This window comes from Nicotiana tabacum, chromosome 3 (assembly GCF_000715075.1).
Source record: "Nicotiana tabacum cultivar K326 chromosome 3, ASM71507v2, whole genome shotgun sequence".
In the NCBI taxonomy this organism is placed as follows: Eukaryota; Viridiplantae; Streptophyta; class Magnoliopsida; order Solanales; family Solanaceae; genus Nicotiana; species Nicotiana tabacum.
In genome coordinates, this window is record NC_134082.1 from 119552929 (window position 1) to 119569547 (window position 16619).

General features: G+C 38.6%; 1 protein-coding gene across 1 annotated transcript; it reads right to left on the reverse strand.

Moving 5' to 3' along the window:
• Positions 1-5184: 5184 nt before the first annotated feature.
• Positions 5185-11258, reverse strand: LOC107801645 (COMPASS-like H3K4 histone methylase component WDR5A). The gene is made up of 2 exons (XM_016625002.2): positions 10050-11258; positions 5185-5773 (listed from the first exon to the last, which is right to left on the reverse strand). The coding sequence occupies exons 1-2, from the start codon at positions 10698-10700 to the stop codon at positions 5447-5449; spliced, it is 978 nt and encodes a 325-aa protein (XP_016480488.1). The 5' UTR covers positions 10701-11258; the 3' UTR covers positions 5185-5446.
• Between the last annotated feature and the right edge of the window lie 5361 nt (positions 11259-16619).

Consider the following 16619-nt stretch of genomic DNA (forward strand, 5'->3'; position numbering starts at 1 on the left):
CTGAAGTTGGAAATTTAACGAAATGATTTGTATGGTATCCTATTTTGGGAATATACTGTAACCGCTGTGGTGCTATGACGTGGTTTACGTGCTTTCTTACTACTCAGTCTTCATTTACTTTTATTACTTACTGAGTTGGCGTACTCACATTACTCCCTGCACCTTATGTGCAGATTAGGTATTTCTGATCTTGGTGGCAGATTCATCGGAGTGAGCAAGGTAGCTGTCTGGCGATCGCAGCCCTGCTTTTCTCCCTCCTTAATCTTCCTTAATGTATTCTTGTGATTTTTCCCGGTCATGTTGGCCTTTATGTTGTTAGACAGTTATAGTAGATGCTCATGACTAGTGACACCCTGATGTCGGGCTTGTGTATTTATTCTGCACTGTTCATTTAGACTTACATCATGAGACTATTGGTAAATAAATGGTATAAAAATGACGTTTATTGAATAATGGTTGATTCGGGAGTTGTGTCGACTGGCCTAGTTTTATGATAGGGGCCATCACGACCGAGTCGATTTTTGGGTCGTGACAAGTTGGTATCAGAGCCTAGGTTACATAGGTCTCACGAGTCATGAGCAGGTTTAGTAGTCTCTCGCGGATCAGTAAGGAGATGTTTGTACTTATCCTCGGGAGGCTGCAGAACCTTTAGGAAAAACTTCACATTCTTAAATTCTTGTCGTGCCTCCTTGATTCAGCTTGAAATGTAACTCTTGAATTTCCTTCCACGCGTTCGTATGCGCGCATGAGCACTCAGTATCAGATGTGCATCGATGGCTTGTGATTCCCTGATTAAGGGGCGAGATATGATTTATGTATGTTGATGTTGGGCCAGTCTGGAGGACTTGAGGTCGGGCCTTGCCGATAGCTTGAGCCATGAGCTGTTGATTTTGTAAGAGCGTGTTTCTGGATTTATATGCTCGATAGTGTCCCTATTAAGGGAAGTGGTAACGGGTAGTTACGTGATGGGTGTGATGTGACTGCGAGATGTGTTCGTATGATTTGAATGAGGCGAGAAGGGTTTGCTAGGGGGTAGTAAGAACTGTCTGGTGCTTGATTTTCATCGTGAGTTGATGTATAGCCCATGTTGTGGGCATGATGAAGGATCTTGTTCATGTTGTCTAGTTGGGAAATGGAGTAAATTTCATGTCGTGATATGAGTTCAGACTCAGGGAGGGTAAGCGACCAGGTAATAGTTATGATTATGGAGGAATATAGAGAGATACCAATTTGAGGTTAAGCAAGTGGATTATCTTCTGCGGAGTGTTCTGAAGTAGCGTGGTCCCTATGATGTTTGCTGTGAGTCCTCTCTTATTAGTGAAATTATACGTGTTGCAGTTTGAGTTTGGATCGCGTAGAAAAGTTGTCTTGACCGTTACAAGGGTGAACGCGAGGTTTGCAAATGATTTAAAGTACTAGAGGATCGGTGTTGCACGAGCTTATGAAGGACCGAGTTTAATCTCACTATGGTATTATGGCAGTAATAGAGTATATGCATTGTGAGTTATGATGTGTTTTGATCTATGGCTTTGAGCCAAGTGGCGGAGTCTACGATTGATCAGTTGATTGCACGGTTACATGCTATGATGGTTCCAGTTTGGGACATACTGGTGAATCAGTGATGGCTTACAGAGGTTGAGATCGAGGATGACCTGAATAAAGGAAATTTTTGATAAGGGTTATGATATGCTTCATGGGCGTATAAGAATCTATGGAATGACTTGAGTTGTTATTGGTGAAGGATGTAATGTACATGGAGCAGGAATCTATCTGGATGCATTAAGGTAGGGTTACTTTCTGCGGTATTGGAGTGCTAATGGAGCACAGATTGTCCGGTCTGTCTGATCAGTCTAGGTGAGGTTTGAGCAGAGTGGATGACTCTCGAGAATGGGTCTAATGGGTTCAAGATTTTTACATGTAATAATTGGAGATTTTCAAGTTGTATATTTGGCTAGAAATTGAGGTTTGCATTTGAGGGTGTCAAGACTCGTGGTATTTCTATATCATTTATAGATTCTACACATCAGTATCAAGAAGGTGAAGGTAATGGCTTAGATTCGCAGAAGGTCTCTTTAGAGTGGGTATCTTGGTTGTGGTACTTTTGGGGTGATTAAGAGAGCATTCAACGGCTTATGAGCCTTAGGGCGATGTGATTTTAAGCTAAAGTTTGTGAGGCAAGTTTTAGTTAAGGATAGTGGTGTACTAGCAAGGAAACGTATCAATTTAAAGGTAATTCGGAAGGAACACAGAGAATTAGGACAGCTTGGTAGTAGGTTGGATCGGCAGGGTAATGGATATGATCGGTTCTTGGGTGCTTATGATGCATTGGGTTCCTAAAGGTGTTTCGTGGCAATGCTCTTAGGTTTTGATGGTTTGAGTAGCTTGGTTGAAGTTAGAATGAGCCAATCCTGATAGTTCGGTTTTGTGCAAAGGGGGTTCGTAGAGTTCTTGATGATTTCTACCACGGTTAGAGATATATATTTTCTACTGGCATGAGGAGCATGAGATGTATAATGATTTTCTTCTATATGGGATCAAATGGAAAAGTCCTTGGCTGGTTGAGTGCGTAGTTGCTTGTAGCTCGGGGTGGATTATGAAATTCTCATATTTATCATTGGATGGTATGGTATATGCGGTATGTTGTGTGGGGTTGAGATTTGCATGTGTAAGGTCACTGTTCAGCCTTGAAAGGAAGGTCATAAATTCTTAGGCAGCATGGACAGCTTCAGATGACTAGACAAATGAGATCACTGATTGGTGTGGCTTGATGAGGGTATACATTTCAGAAAGGACGATGTGTTTGAGTTATGGATGCTTTATTGGTATTGCGGCACTATTTTGTCTGATCGGCTGCTGATATTCAAGGTTTGCTTGGTGGCACAGAAGGATTTTTAGGAGTAACCCCTAGTGGGATGATCGAGTAGTAGGGATGTTTAGATATTCGGGTGGTGGAATTGGGATCAGATATGGTGATTCGTGTGCTTTATGGATTTGGAGACTGGGAGCTCTCATAAACAGGTTATTTCGCGGTTGTGGACTGTAAAGAGGTGGGTAAGCTAGTCAGATGATAATATGTACTATGATTCAGTCATTGTGAACCTTCTGAGGGTTATTTATCTGTTGTGGGTGACCAGAGTTGGTGTGTGGTTCATTGGTAGGCCCAACATGGATGTGTGTTCTGCACCGGGTCGGAATTGTTGACTTCGAACTATTATTGTTGAGAGATGTGTCATTCGATTGTTGTTAAGCCTATCCGTGTTCTGGAGTGATCTATGAGTTACTCTTCTGTGTTACGAGGAGTTGTGATTTGTGGGTTATATGCGCATATGGTGCGATTCCATTTGAGCTTTTTAGCAGAATTCGAGCGAGACGGGTAATTGGGCGTTGCATGATTTGTTGCGCATTGGGTATGTTCTTTCGGACTGATATGGCATTGCGTCATTTGCTTCTCCATGGGTAGACTCGTGAGAGTGTAAGGATTCTATTGATGTGATTTTTATTGAATTTCGAGACGTGGGCCCGGGGTCGGGTTTGGCTAATTTCGGGATTTTTTATGTAAATTGGTTATTTTCAGGTGGGCTTTGTTCCCTTAGCATATTTTGATGGTATGAATCTGATTTTGGTTAGATTTGGAGTAATTGGAGGCCAATTCAAGGGGCAAAGGCATCGTGGGCTAGAGTTTGGACCGGATTGAGGTAAGTAATGATTGTAAATGTTGTCCTGAGGGTATGAACCCCCGGATTTCACATCGTTGTGCTACTTTGAGGTGACGCTAACGCTAGATGACGAGCGTGGAGTCATGCACCGTTAGGGATTGTGACTTGGTCCGTCCCGTACGACTGTTAAGTTGTGTATTTGATTGAAAACTGTTTAATACCATTGTGTTTCGAAAAGTATTGCTATGATTTGGGCGGATTGCCATATTTGGGCCTCGTGCCAACTGTTTTGGACCCTTATGGGGCTTTTTAACTATTGTTCCTCACTGTTTTGACTTAATAATTGTAGTCATGCTGCGTTTTATTAATTTCTTGACTCAGCCTTATTTACTAAATTTTGATACTTTAAATGATATTTTGAGCTAAACGCTCTATTTTACTGATAGTCCGAGTGGCTTGTGAGGTTGATGGCTGAGAGAGGCCGAAGGCCTGATTGTGAGGTGGGTTGCACGCCTATATATATATATGAATGTTGTTATAGAGAGGTCAATCTTAGATCTCTATTTGATCTACTGTGCATTTTCATGTGACCCAGCACATAATTCAAGTACAATCTCCACGAATTTTAACAATTATAGTTTCATCATTTATTGTCTATCACTATCAGCATCAACAACTAACCTAATTCGGATTCTGGTTAAATCAAATCCCAGGAATTATATTTTACTAAAGCTTCTGTCACATCTAATTGAAATGATTAAAAAGTTATAAAAAGAAAGAAAAAAATCAAGCGATGAGATTCATCTGGTAAAAGTTTACCACTTATCTAATCTCTCTAGACTCGATAACAAGTTGATTAGCATTGAAATAAGTTATATTATGTTCACTATGAATTCGAGTTAAAATAGCATACACCAAATCCCGATATACTATTATCAAGTTGTAATCACTAAACTACAAACTCGACTCAAAGTGAATATAAACCCGTCTATTAAAATTAATGAAGAGGATCACCAGATTGGCCGAATCACGACTACATGTCTACCCAAACCCAAAACATCTATAATCTCTTCTCCATAAATAACATTTTTTGCTTTCTCTCATTCTAGGTATATTAATTTAAGAATCCACCATTCTACAAAAATGATCACATGATACGTAGGATCACCAACCAGCTTTATAACAATTAACAAATACATATAGACCCCATTCGCAACAATTTAAAAAAACAGCACAACTTCATAATCTTGACTAAAAAGGAAGGCGTAGACCACAACTTGTTAACTTAGTAGTTATTATTAAGATTATTTAAGTTTTAACAACCAGAAATATTTTCCACATCATTTAGAAATCAGAATCCCAGAGACAGACAGCATCAACCTTAATCCTAAAGTAGCAGTCCGAGCAATAAAGCAACTCAGCCATTGTTATGCTATTGCATTTCTTTTACTCTAAGAAAAGCTCATTCTTATGGAGGTGCAAACTGAGTAAAAAAACTAGTATTATAACATAGTTCAGCACACAGCAATGAAGAAATTTCTTTTTTCTTTTTTTTCTTTCTTTCTTTCCTTTAGCATGGGGTGGCGGGAAAGGGAGGGGTGAGCGACTAAGGAAAAGTTTCAACTCTGATACAATTTCCATAAATCTGACAGACCTATTCATCTAGTTAAGCAAATTCCTGGAAGACAATAACTTGGACAAAAGCTGAAAGAACTAAATAACTACCAGGACTAAAAGATACATAGATTTTTACCTCATGTAGAGACTGATGGTAACCTACGCACAAATGCTTAAATCATATCTTCACTGTCTTCCCCCTGAGCCTGAGCCTGAGCCTGAGTCCAGACCTTCACTGTCTTGTCATTCCCAAGAGAACCGGAAGCAATCATGTTCTGAGTGGGGTGGCATGCTACAGAAATTACAGTATCAGTATGGCCTTCCAATTTTTGAACTATCTTCCTTGATTGAAGCTCCCATAGATAAACACAATTATCCTCGGAACCACTAACAATATATTTCCCATCTGTTATGGAAAATGTTGATGAAACGCAGTACTTTGAGTTAACATGGCCCGTGTAAGTTTTCAAAACTTTTCCTGTCGAGAAGTTCCAAAGCCTCTGCAAAACCAGGGGAAAAAATGTATATAAAGGTCAGGGTGCGCGTTGAGTAGCAGTTTCCTTTCTATTTATTTTTTGGAAAAGTAGTTACGCAGAAGTATTTGAACGATGAAAATTTTGCAGAGGCAATACAGTAGATACAGAGGTATACCGACTCATTCTCTAACCGATGGAACTTGTAAAACAGTACATATACTTCATTTTGAATTAAGCAATACCAAAATCTTCAATCAGCTTAAGTTTGAAAATAGTATTTGAATACTATATGGAACACATCTTCCAAGATGTAACGGTTCATTAGTAGAGGAAATTGTACTTTGAGAAGAAAGGAATGATGGAAAATTCTTGAAGCACCACATCAACTTTGTCACAACAGATTCACGGTAGTAGTTTGCTTTACTGAACAGACACCTTGAGGAGACAGGAAAGAATAAATTTCACAGATCAGAGACTGACCATCTCTCAAAAGTTGCAAGCAACCAACAGAAAAGACCATAACTTGTGTTTTCTCAAATAAACCAAAAGAGCATGTCTTGTGGTAAGATAAAAAGATGAGATGGACTCTCATAACATAGTTTATAGAGAAACCAGAATCAGACAAAGCTTGAATAAATAACTCCAACCATGCATTTCATAGATGATCAGAGAACCAAGGTGCGCAAAAGCTCAAGTGTGGTTTTCTCTTAGTTAAAGATCCTTTGGCTGTTATAAAGAACAGGGGAAGCAGCTTTTTCTCACGATACACGGTTCAGGAGATCGACAGCGAACGAAGGCAAATTGGAGGACACCGCTATGTATTCTTGAGCTTATTTGGAGCGAAAAAATGCAGATTGTTTCACAATAACAAGAATCAGTTTAGGAGTATTAAAGGATTGCTTTTATCTTCATTTCTCATTTTGGAGTAAAGTGGAGGTTCCCCTTTGCATGGATAGCTGGGATACATACTTTTGACACCATCTTACTTTGTCTGATATTATTGACATTTTACTTTATTCATCAAAAGAAGAAAAATTTCCACCTCATCTCCAGAAAGATGCAATGGAATTTTCAGGTTCTTTTTCAATCATCAGCTTTTCCTTCTAAAAGTCGACTTTTGCCTAAAAGATTATGCGCGAAGAAATATATGAACAAAGAACAAAGTTATGAAAGTACCTCAAGTTCATCTTTGTCGTAATTTATGACAAGCCACAAAAGTTAAATTTCTCCATATTGATATATCTTGGGCATTAGGTTAGAGAATTTGTTATGGAAGAGCCATAAGCATGAGGATGAAGCCCTAGAATGGAACAACTGATGAAGATTTCACAACCAAGATCCCTTTCGAAGGAATAAATCACCACAAGGACTAGACAGTAAAATGGAACAACTGGAAGCTGGTTTTTGGTTTTCGATAAGTAGACAACGAAGCTTGTATAGCCAATCCTTACGTGAGGTTATAGACATTCCAGCTTCGTTATAATTTATAAGTTGGGGTGAAATAGGCAGGGTATGGGGAGATCAAGGTCTGAGTAGCACTTCCACAATCATACAGAGAAAGAAGTTCATCAATAAATCCAGTCAAGTATCTCTTCATGCTACTTTTGAGATGTCATAATGGAGTTACCTTAAGACTTCTAACATGGTTGCGTGCAGCTTGATTACAATATCAAAGCTAATGATGAGTAATTGTTCCTTTAAGCATGACAAAAGCCAAAGACATATACACCATTTCGTGCAATGGGATATGCATGGATATGAGGATCAATTTGAGCCAGTTGGGCCAAATTTCAAAGGTCAAAATTGATTAGTTGGATCATAATCCAACCCCCCCCCCCTCTTCCCCCCCAAAAAAGTCTCTTTGCGTCAAGATGAGTTGAGTCAGGATGACTAAACAATAGGTCATAGCCCAATCCCCTAACATAACCCAACCCCCTTTTTGCTTCTCTCATTTTTTCCCTCCTTTTCATACTGAATAGGTCCATCCAAGGAAAAACAGGGATGAAATCAGCAATTTTACTTTTGGTACAACACCATAACTTTCTCAAACTCCAAAATCATGGCTAAGCCAAAAGCACTATTGCTGTAAAACAACATCCATTACAGGGAAACGAGCCGAACATCGTAAACTTTCTTCGATCAATCCAAAGAATTTAAAACAAATTCCAACAGATCCAAGGAGTATTAAGAACCTTCAAAATAGTCCCCAATATTTGCGTTGAAGCATAACCATGAAGAAAGTCCAACCAAGTTTACCATAACTTTCAAATGAACCGTATTACTCAAAAATCAAGGTTAATTATGGGATCAAAAGTTTGATCAAAACCACATAAAGAAGCACAACCCACTGGGAATAACATTGGTTTCATCGACGGGTTACCAGAAAATTCCAACTTTAGCGTTTCATATTTCTTGGTGAGAAAATAGAATCTCGATATTGGAAAGTCTAAAAAGGGCAGCCCGGTACACTAAGCTCCCACTATGCGCGGGGTCCAGGGAAGGGCCGGACCACAAGGGTCTATTGTACGCAGCCTTACCCTGCATTTCTGCAAGAGGCTGTTTCCACGGCTTGAACCCGTGACCTCCTGGTCACATGGCAGCAACTTTACCAGTTACGCCAAGGCTCCCCTTCCGATATAGGAAAACCTATGCTTTCAAAAAGATTTGTGAGTTTAGAGTGACAAAAGAGACTTCTGAAGAAGTAAAAGACTACACAGATCAGTGGTCTCTCTTCTACACGTGAGAATGCATGTGAAAGAAAGAGGTAACTTAGACCTCAATTTTGCCCTTTATAGAGCAAATGTGAGGAATTCGCCAGAGAGAGGTGGCGAGTAGTTGTGCTGGAGATCCAATAAAAAAAGTGAAGACCGAAGAGAAAGAAACCTATTTGGGTAGCCTTCACAAATTAATTTGGGCAACTTAGCCAAGCCCTATCTGTGGGATTATACTGGATTTGTTGTTGTTGTTAGCCTAGCCCAATCTGAACCGTCTTTTTGGCACGGATTAATCTGGGCATAGCCAATTCTGACCAGTGAATATTTTAGCCCTCGCCCAACCTATTAACATTTGGAGGGTGGGTTGGGCAGGCTATATTTTTTTGGATTGGACTTGACACCCCTATGCATGGCATACTTTAGTAGTCCTAGTTTCTCTTACCAGTTTCACTTTGTCTTCTCTTGAGTGAAGAATGGGTTATCTCAATCCCTTAAACTAAGAAATAAGACAAAATAAATATCTTAGAAATCTTGGACATGTTTTATGTCTGTGTTTGGATCAACTTATACCGGCTAAATAAACGTGATGAAATGCGTAATGCATAATACAGTTGTCAGACCTGCATAATGCAAAAGCCACCAGACTAGGCCAAAGGGACAAGTGGATGCTTTTTAGCAAAAGAAAACTATTGTGACAAACCAGATAGGCAAGAATTGCAAGCCTTTCTGATCCATTATAACAGGATTTCAAGTAGGTTTACCTCCCATCAACTCCAAGCAATAGAAATGGTTAAGTCGATAACTAACTAGACTAATCATGGATTCTTGATAAAATAAAATATGAGTGCAAAGTTAGCATACACCAAGGTATGTTCCATGCCGATTACATTTACTAATATAAATTTCAGTAGACATAAGTAAAAAGAAAATATGTCATGGATATGACATGACACAATAATCATTAACAAATTTCTAACCAATCAGTTAGGTCCTGGTTGTGTACCATACATCTTTTTTACTTTTACTATAGCTCTTTACTTCACTAAATGCAAGCAACAAAACTCTTCAGCAACTCTTAGCTGCCCCTAACAGCAGTTTTCAATGCCACGGAAAAGCACACAAAGAACTATATGTTGTGACTGAAGCACTTGATCACCATATCCATCTTAAGCATTTAATCAGCAAAATCTAATTTCGCCATAGCATAAAACTACAGAGCTCTTTTACCTTAATCAGTTGAAAAGAATCCAACTTTGGTGATTAACTCGAGTAACATGAACATGAGTATATGAGGATTCCCATAGAGCGAACTTTACAGTCTTTCAGACGTAAATCCACTTTCGACTCCACAGGAAATAACAAAAGAAAACAACTATCGGAGGTGGGCAAAGCACTTATAGAATCCACCTTACAACAAGCTGCATTGAAATAATTTCATCAAAAAGTTACTCTCTTTATTTCAAACAAAACCTACCAAAACTGAACCGTACATTACATCTTATTACTGAATAGAAAAAAAGGGTTCTGCATTCCCAATTGAAAGCCAAAATTCAGTATGTAAACAGTAATAAGAAGCAGAAACTTACCAGAGTATTATCCAAAGTGCCAACGAGTATAAATTTGCCATTGGGGGAGAACTTGACAAAACTAACAGGTGGATTTTCATCATCAATAATGGTCTTCATACAATGCCCAGTTGAAGCATCCCAAATTCTACACAACCCATCATAGCTACTTGACACAATCAACGACCCATCCCGATTAAAATTCACAGCTGTCACAGGATCCGAATGCGCCGGTAGCACCTTAAGACACTTCCCAGTCTTCACATCCCATAACCTAACAGTCTCATCAAATGAACCAGAAACTAACATGTTCGATTGAGGGTTATAGTTAACGCAGAACACATAGTTTGTGTGACCTGTTAGGGTTTTGACAGGGGAACCGGTGGTAACGTCCCATAATCGGACAGTTTTGTCGTCGGAGGCAGTTGCTAAGTAACGGTTGTCGGAGGAGAATGCCACGTCGGAGATGCCCTGTTCGTGACCTTCGAATTCGTGGAGGAGGGAGCCGTCGGAGACGGACCACGTCCGGGCGGTTTTATCGGCGGAGGAGGTGGCTAAGAGTTTGCCGTCGTCGGAGAATTTGACGCTGGAGATGGCGCGTTTGTGGCCGGAGAGCGTGTATTTGAGCTCGTAGGGTTTGAATGATTTTGGAGGCTCAACAATTGAAGCCATCGTGAGTGATGGAGAAGGGTTTTTGAAAGGTTAAAGGAATTAGAGGGAGTGGGAAGTTTTAGCGACTGTTAACAACAACGGGAAACTGAGATTTGCCGCCGTGGAGTTTAATGTTTAATGTTGCTGTGGGACAACCTCAGTCTTGGATAAATCCCCGGATAAATCTAGCTATCTGGGTTAGGCATTGCTCTCTCTTCTTTTTTCGTTGAATCTTTCTTCTTCATTTCCATAAAGGAAATATTAGCCCTTTCTAGTGGGGAATCAAAATAAACAAATTTAACAAGAGTATTTATCTGGCTTTTGTTTTTAGCAAGTACAAGTAGTTTATCACTCACTTGATATCTTTTCTCTAGTGGTGTATTTTATCAGCAAACTTCAAACAGCTCAGTTACCACTTAACAGCAAGGTGTAATTATCAACAATGCGAGAGTAGTAATTAAACGTTTCAATATTATGTCGATTACTTCGAATGAGACTACTTCAATCTCCAATAGTAGCAAATTGCCTAGATAGAACATATAACTCCGACTTTACATTACACAAGAGCATTTTTTAAAATAATTCAAGAGAAAAATAAAAGAATCAGAAAGGAGATTTATACGTGCATAATTTGAAAAGTACTGCTCTTTCCGTTTTAATTTAGATGATGTAATTTGACTATATATAAAATTTAAAATAAAACGTAGTATATATATGGTTCTAAAAGCTTAAGGGGCAAAAGCTTTGTGGGACCATGATATTTGTGTGGCTATAAAAACTTCTCATTGAGAAGTGGGTAAAATAAAAAGTTTAAAGTTAAGTTATTTCTAAATATATAAATATGTCATTCTTTTTGAAACGTACTAATAAGAAAAGTGTGACATTTAAATTAAAACAAACGAAGTATATGATTCTTGATCATTTGAAACACCTTGCTTTTGAGGATTTGTGTGCACGTCATCTTCGTCTTAAAAAAATTGTGTTTCTACAGAGTGAAAAACGCATATTTTTTTCTTTATTGTGACAATAGTAGGACTAGAGTTAAAAGAGAATTAGTGTTACACCCCATATTTTCGTACGTGAAAGTATGTCATAAGTAAATTGATATAAGTTCGGAAAATGAGATATTACATTTCGCATTTTCGTACATTAAAGTTTCGTCGTAAGCTAATCACGTAAGTTCGGGAATGAGATTATTTTGGGATTATAAGTATTACGTTATTTCAAACAAGTGATAAGTTAATTCGCGAAGGTGAGAGGGTCAGCAAATCGAGAAAAATGAGTTTCGTCGAAGTTTGGCAATTTGGGGATAAAATACGGCCCGAGCTAAAATACCCCGTATTCATGGACTAGTGTCATACAAGGTATCACATGACCATGATAGTAAAGTGTATGAAGTGTATTAAAAGTGAGTAGTATTTTAAGTAATTTGAGATAATTCTTAAATATGTGGATAATTGGGTAATTATAAATTTTTAGTGGGACATTTATTAAATAATTAAGTAATTAAGATTTGAATAAGTCTAAAGAACCTAAACGTGGCAGCCAGGAAAGCCAATAAATTTTGACTCATCAAATCACAAAGCAAGGTGGCATAATTTGGGCATTTTTTTTAGTCAAATCACCACACAAGTGAGGCCCACAACCAAAGACATAAAGACCCGTCATAATTCACATTTCATCTCTACAAGATAATAGACAAAATTAAGCAACAAGACTTCTCAAATACAAAGTAAGATATCACATGATTTGAATGCCAACGAAAGTTACTTCAACAATTCATACTAAATTGTATCTTAGCCACATGAGATTGTGCAATTTTAAGGAAGTACGGTGCAATCTTTCTCAAGAATATCAAATGAATTTTTTCCTACTTCGATCCCCATTACGTGGTATCGCAATTGACGTATGTTAGAGAGATTGTCAAGAGAATCGGCTCAGGTATGTTAAGGCTATCCCTTCTTTCCTTTTGGCATGATCCATACAATACAAACAAAATGAGCAAATACACAACTTTCATAAATGACTCTATTCGTAGAAATGCTAGAGATGCCTATGTTCTTGATTCTCCATGTGTCCTATTATTTTATCATTTGTTCATGGGTCTCAAAAAATACATAAGTTGATAAAGTTTACTTCATGATATTAATCAAAGGCATAATGGTCTTACGACATTCCGAAAGATTTTATTAACGTACTTCTCATGCATTGCATTCATATATACATGTACATTGACCCATGATCAGATGGCGTTATATACGCATATATATATATATATATATATATATATATATATATATATATATATATATATATATGTGTGTGTGTGTTACATGTATATGGGATATGGGAAAAGGTTACGGCATTATATATGCACCATCACCTGATCAGCTGGTATACGTTGATGATTTTGCCTACAGTGGTCGAGATGATATGATGGGATACCCTCATAGTCCTGATGATGTTATGAAACATGTACCTATGCATGACATAACATTCATACGCATATGCATGACACTATAATTATTTCATGATTTACAGAGTTATCTAGACTTACAGGTTGAGTCATTTACTCTATATTTCTTCCATGTTTGTTATGTACTTATTTATGTGCCTTAAATACCCGGTACATTATTTGTACTGACGTCCCTTTTGCCTGGGAACGCTGCGTTTCATGCCCGAAGGTCCCCATAGACAGGTTGAGAGTCCTCCAAGTAGGCTATCAGCTCAGCGGAAGATGTTGGTGCGCCCCATTTGCTCCAGAGTTGCTTATTTGGTTAGTATGATTTAGACATGCATTGATTGGTATGTCGGAGCGATGTCCCGGCCTTATGACGTTTATTTTCTCTTAGAGGCTTGTAGGTATATGTCATGTACGTAAAAGATTGTATGGTCTTGTCGGCCTATGTTTAGTGTACAAGTGATGATTTTGGTCTTATAAGCTCGTATGTCTTATGTATAAGTTGGTATTACATATTTGGTTCTAGCTATCCTATGGCAGCCTTTCCGTCTCATTTACCTATGATAGCATGATACGAAAAGATACGTTATGTTGGTACTCGGTTGAGTAAGGTACCGGGTGTTCGTCGCGACCCATCGGTTTGGGTCGTGATAAAAGTGGTATCGGAGCAGTTTTGTCCTAGGGAGTCTACAAGTCGTGTCTAGTAGGGTCTTGTTTATGGATATGTTGTGCACCACACTTATAAGTAGGAGGCTATAGGACATTTGGGAATGTCACTCTTTCTTCTTACTCTAGATCGTGTCATAGAGCTCAATTGTAAGAACTCAATTCCTAACTCTATCATATTCATAATGCGATGATGCCTACATCCAGAAAGACGGTTGGTAAGAGATATAGTTGTGGAAGAGTTGAGTCAGAGGAACTCGATTTTTGCATCATGCTTATGATGGATAAATTTGAGGTATTCAGCAGATCATGTGTGTACTAAGACGTGTAAGTTTCTTCATAAGGATCTTTAAGGCAAGAATATCTATCCACTCTTACGGTAAAAAGGAATAAGAGAATCGGAAGGTAGACACAAGTTTCAGCAAGTAAAAAAAGCAAGGTGAAGAAGGGTACGAGGTACCCAGTTAATGAAGATTAACAGTATTTATAATTCAAACAGAGAAATATAAGCATTTTGAGATACCTTCAATTGTAACAGAGGTATGTATAATTAGTCACACCCATCTCAATTATACTCCATGGGAGCTAACAGAAATAGTTAAGAGAAGGACGAATATCAGGAACCGGCTGGGGTTAGAGTAACCTAAAATGATGGTTGGATTGCTTGCATTAGTTGACATTTCCGAAGGATATTGTAAATGTGCTAGCAAAATCTCCTTGTGAGACACCCAGATGGTACACTCTAAAATAGTACATATAGACATGAGTATTCTAAAGATAGGCACTGGAAGCCTTGAAAGAATAAATGTTACCTTAGTATGGCTCCCGTCCCTAGTAAAGAAAGAATGTTAGGCAATCCGAAGAGCCAGTAGATGGAGCAAGGGAGCTAAAAGCAAAAGAATATCCTGTTGAAATTTTCAAAATAAAGTGTTAGACAGAAATGCTAGTAGGAAATGAGAATAGAGTTAATGAAGTGTTATGAGTAAGATGTGATGCATGGATGACAACGGTAGAAAAAAATGACGGTATTATAGGATATATAGTCAAGTTAAGGAAAAAACGAGATGAGCCAGTCCTTGAGACAACAAAAGAGTATATGCCATAAAGTTATATCCTCATTTCGAGAAATAAGTTCGTGACTCCAACGCGGCTCCCAGAAGGGAGAGTTAATCGCCAGAGTAATAGAAATCAGTATTGGCTGGTGAACAAGATAAACTAAACATGAATTAGGGGCTAAGTGATTTGATAATAGTCAGCATCATGAGAATTTCAGATTGCGTTCCGGTGATAATAGAATGAACCAAAGAAGAAGATTCATGAGGAATTCGGATAATGGTCATTCAGGAAGACGCTTCCCTAAAAGTAAGCAATGTGAGCAAAGTTAAGCTTAAGGGACTGTAGGTGCCAGTTACACTAGGTACTTCCCTCGTGAGTAAGGAAATTTGTTATCCTTGGTACAGAAGGATTAGCGCAAGGCGAGTGAGGGTTATTGATGATGTGAAAAGACGCCAAAGATGAAGAGGAAAAACATCTATAGGCAGGTCGTCGTAGCTCCATAGTACTCCCCTAAAGGAGAGAATATGGAATGGTGTGGCATTAAGTCAGAATTATGGGGTTCTAGTAATTATGGAATGGTAAAGGAAGAATGCGATAAAAATGAAAAAGGGACGAGACTGCACTTATTCAAAGCCTACAGATATGCTACGAGTCCAGAATATTATACAAACACGACGTCAAGGAAAAGAAGTAAGGGTCCCTGCCCAAGATGTTATTGATAGATAAGGAGTTAGTGCGAGACGTAAGTTAAGACAAAGGAAATAACCCAAGAAAGATTACGCGGAATATTGATATGAGAATGGGCCAACAAGTAGTTAGTAATTGATTCAGGAAGGCCTAGTTATGGCTAAACAGGAGGTTACAAACGAGTTAGCAGATCGTGCAAGATAAACATAATAAAACCCAATATGGTGAATTCAGTCTCGCAAATATGATATCGTGATCCTTGAGAAATATTTAGATAGGAGTTGGGGTAGTTAAAGGTACCATATGAGTATTATTGAAATAAAAGAGAAAGTCACTGGGAAGACAGTCAAAATATTAGTTCAGAAGCAGCCCGACAAGCACAAGGGCATGAACGTAAGCAACTACGGATAATTATAGGCAAGGAATGACATTAAAAGGTCTGTAATAAGCTCACAGCTTTACAAGAGTCAAGGGTTCTCCCTAAGTACTACAACGAAATACTAGCTGAGGGAATAAGGAAGAAGGTTTCAACCTAAGCTGGGCGACCTAAGGAGGAAATGGTCATATAGCAACAGTCTCACAACAACACTATATGCACTTGATAACTAGGGATTTTGATACATTTTATACTCCTTCTTGCTTAAGTTTTGATTAGAAATGTGTACAAAATAGTCCCAAAGGCTCACAAGTTGTGCTTGATTGTAGGTTTGATCAACAAATTGATAAGAAGTCAAATATCAGCTCAAAAGGAGTGAAACTTGCACAAGTATCAAGACAAGACAAAGCTCGGGCAAAACAAGGTCAGTGCGGCCGCACACCATTCTGTGCTGTCCACGCTCCATTTTATACGGACCGCACTAGAAGCCTCAGCGGCCGCAGTCCATTCTCTGTGGTCCATAATGCCCGAGTTCAGAGAGTTAGATTTTCAAGCTCAGAGCCCTAGTGCGGCCGCAGACCATTTTGTGCGGTCCGCACTAGCCCCGCAGGGGTATTTTTGTCCAGATTTTTCAGCTTAGTATAAATAGCTTCTTTTCCCATTTTTAGGGTATCAGATAGTTTTAGAACATAGC

Coding starts and splice junctions, on each gene's coding strand:
- LOC107801645 (XM_016625002.2), bottom strand. CDS start 10,700: ATGGCTTCAATTGTTGAGCCTCCAAAATCATTCAAACCCTACGAGCTC. Junction 5,774..10,049: donor GCACTTTGGATAATACTCTG/GTAAGTTTCTGC, acceptor CTGGTTTTGCAG/AGGCTTTGGAACTTCTCGAC.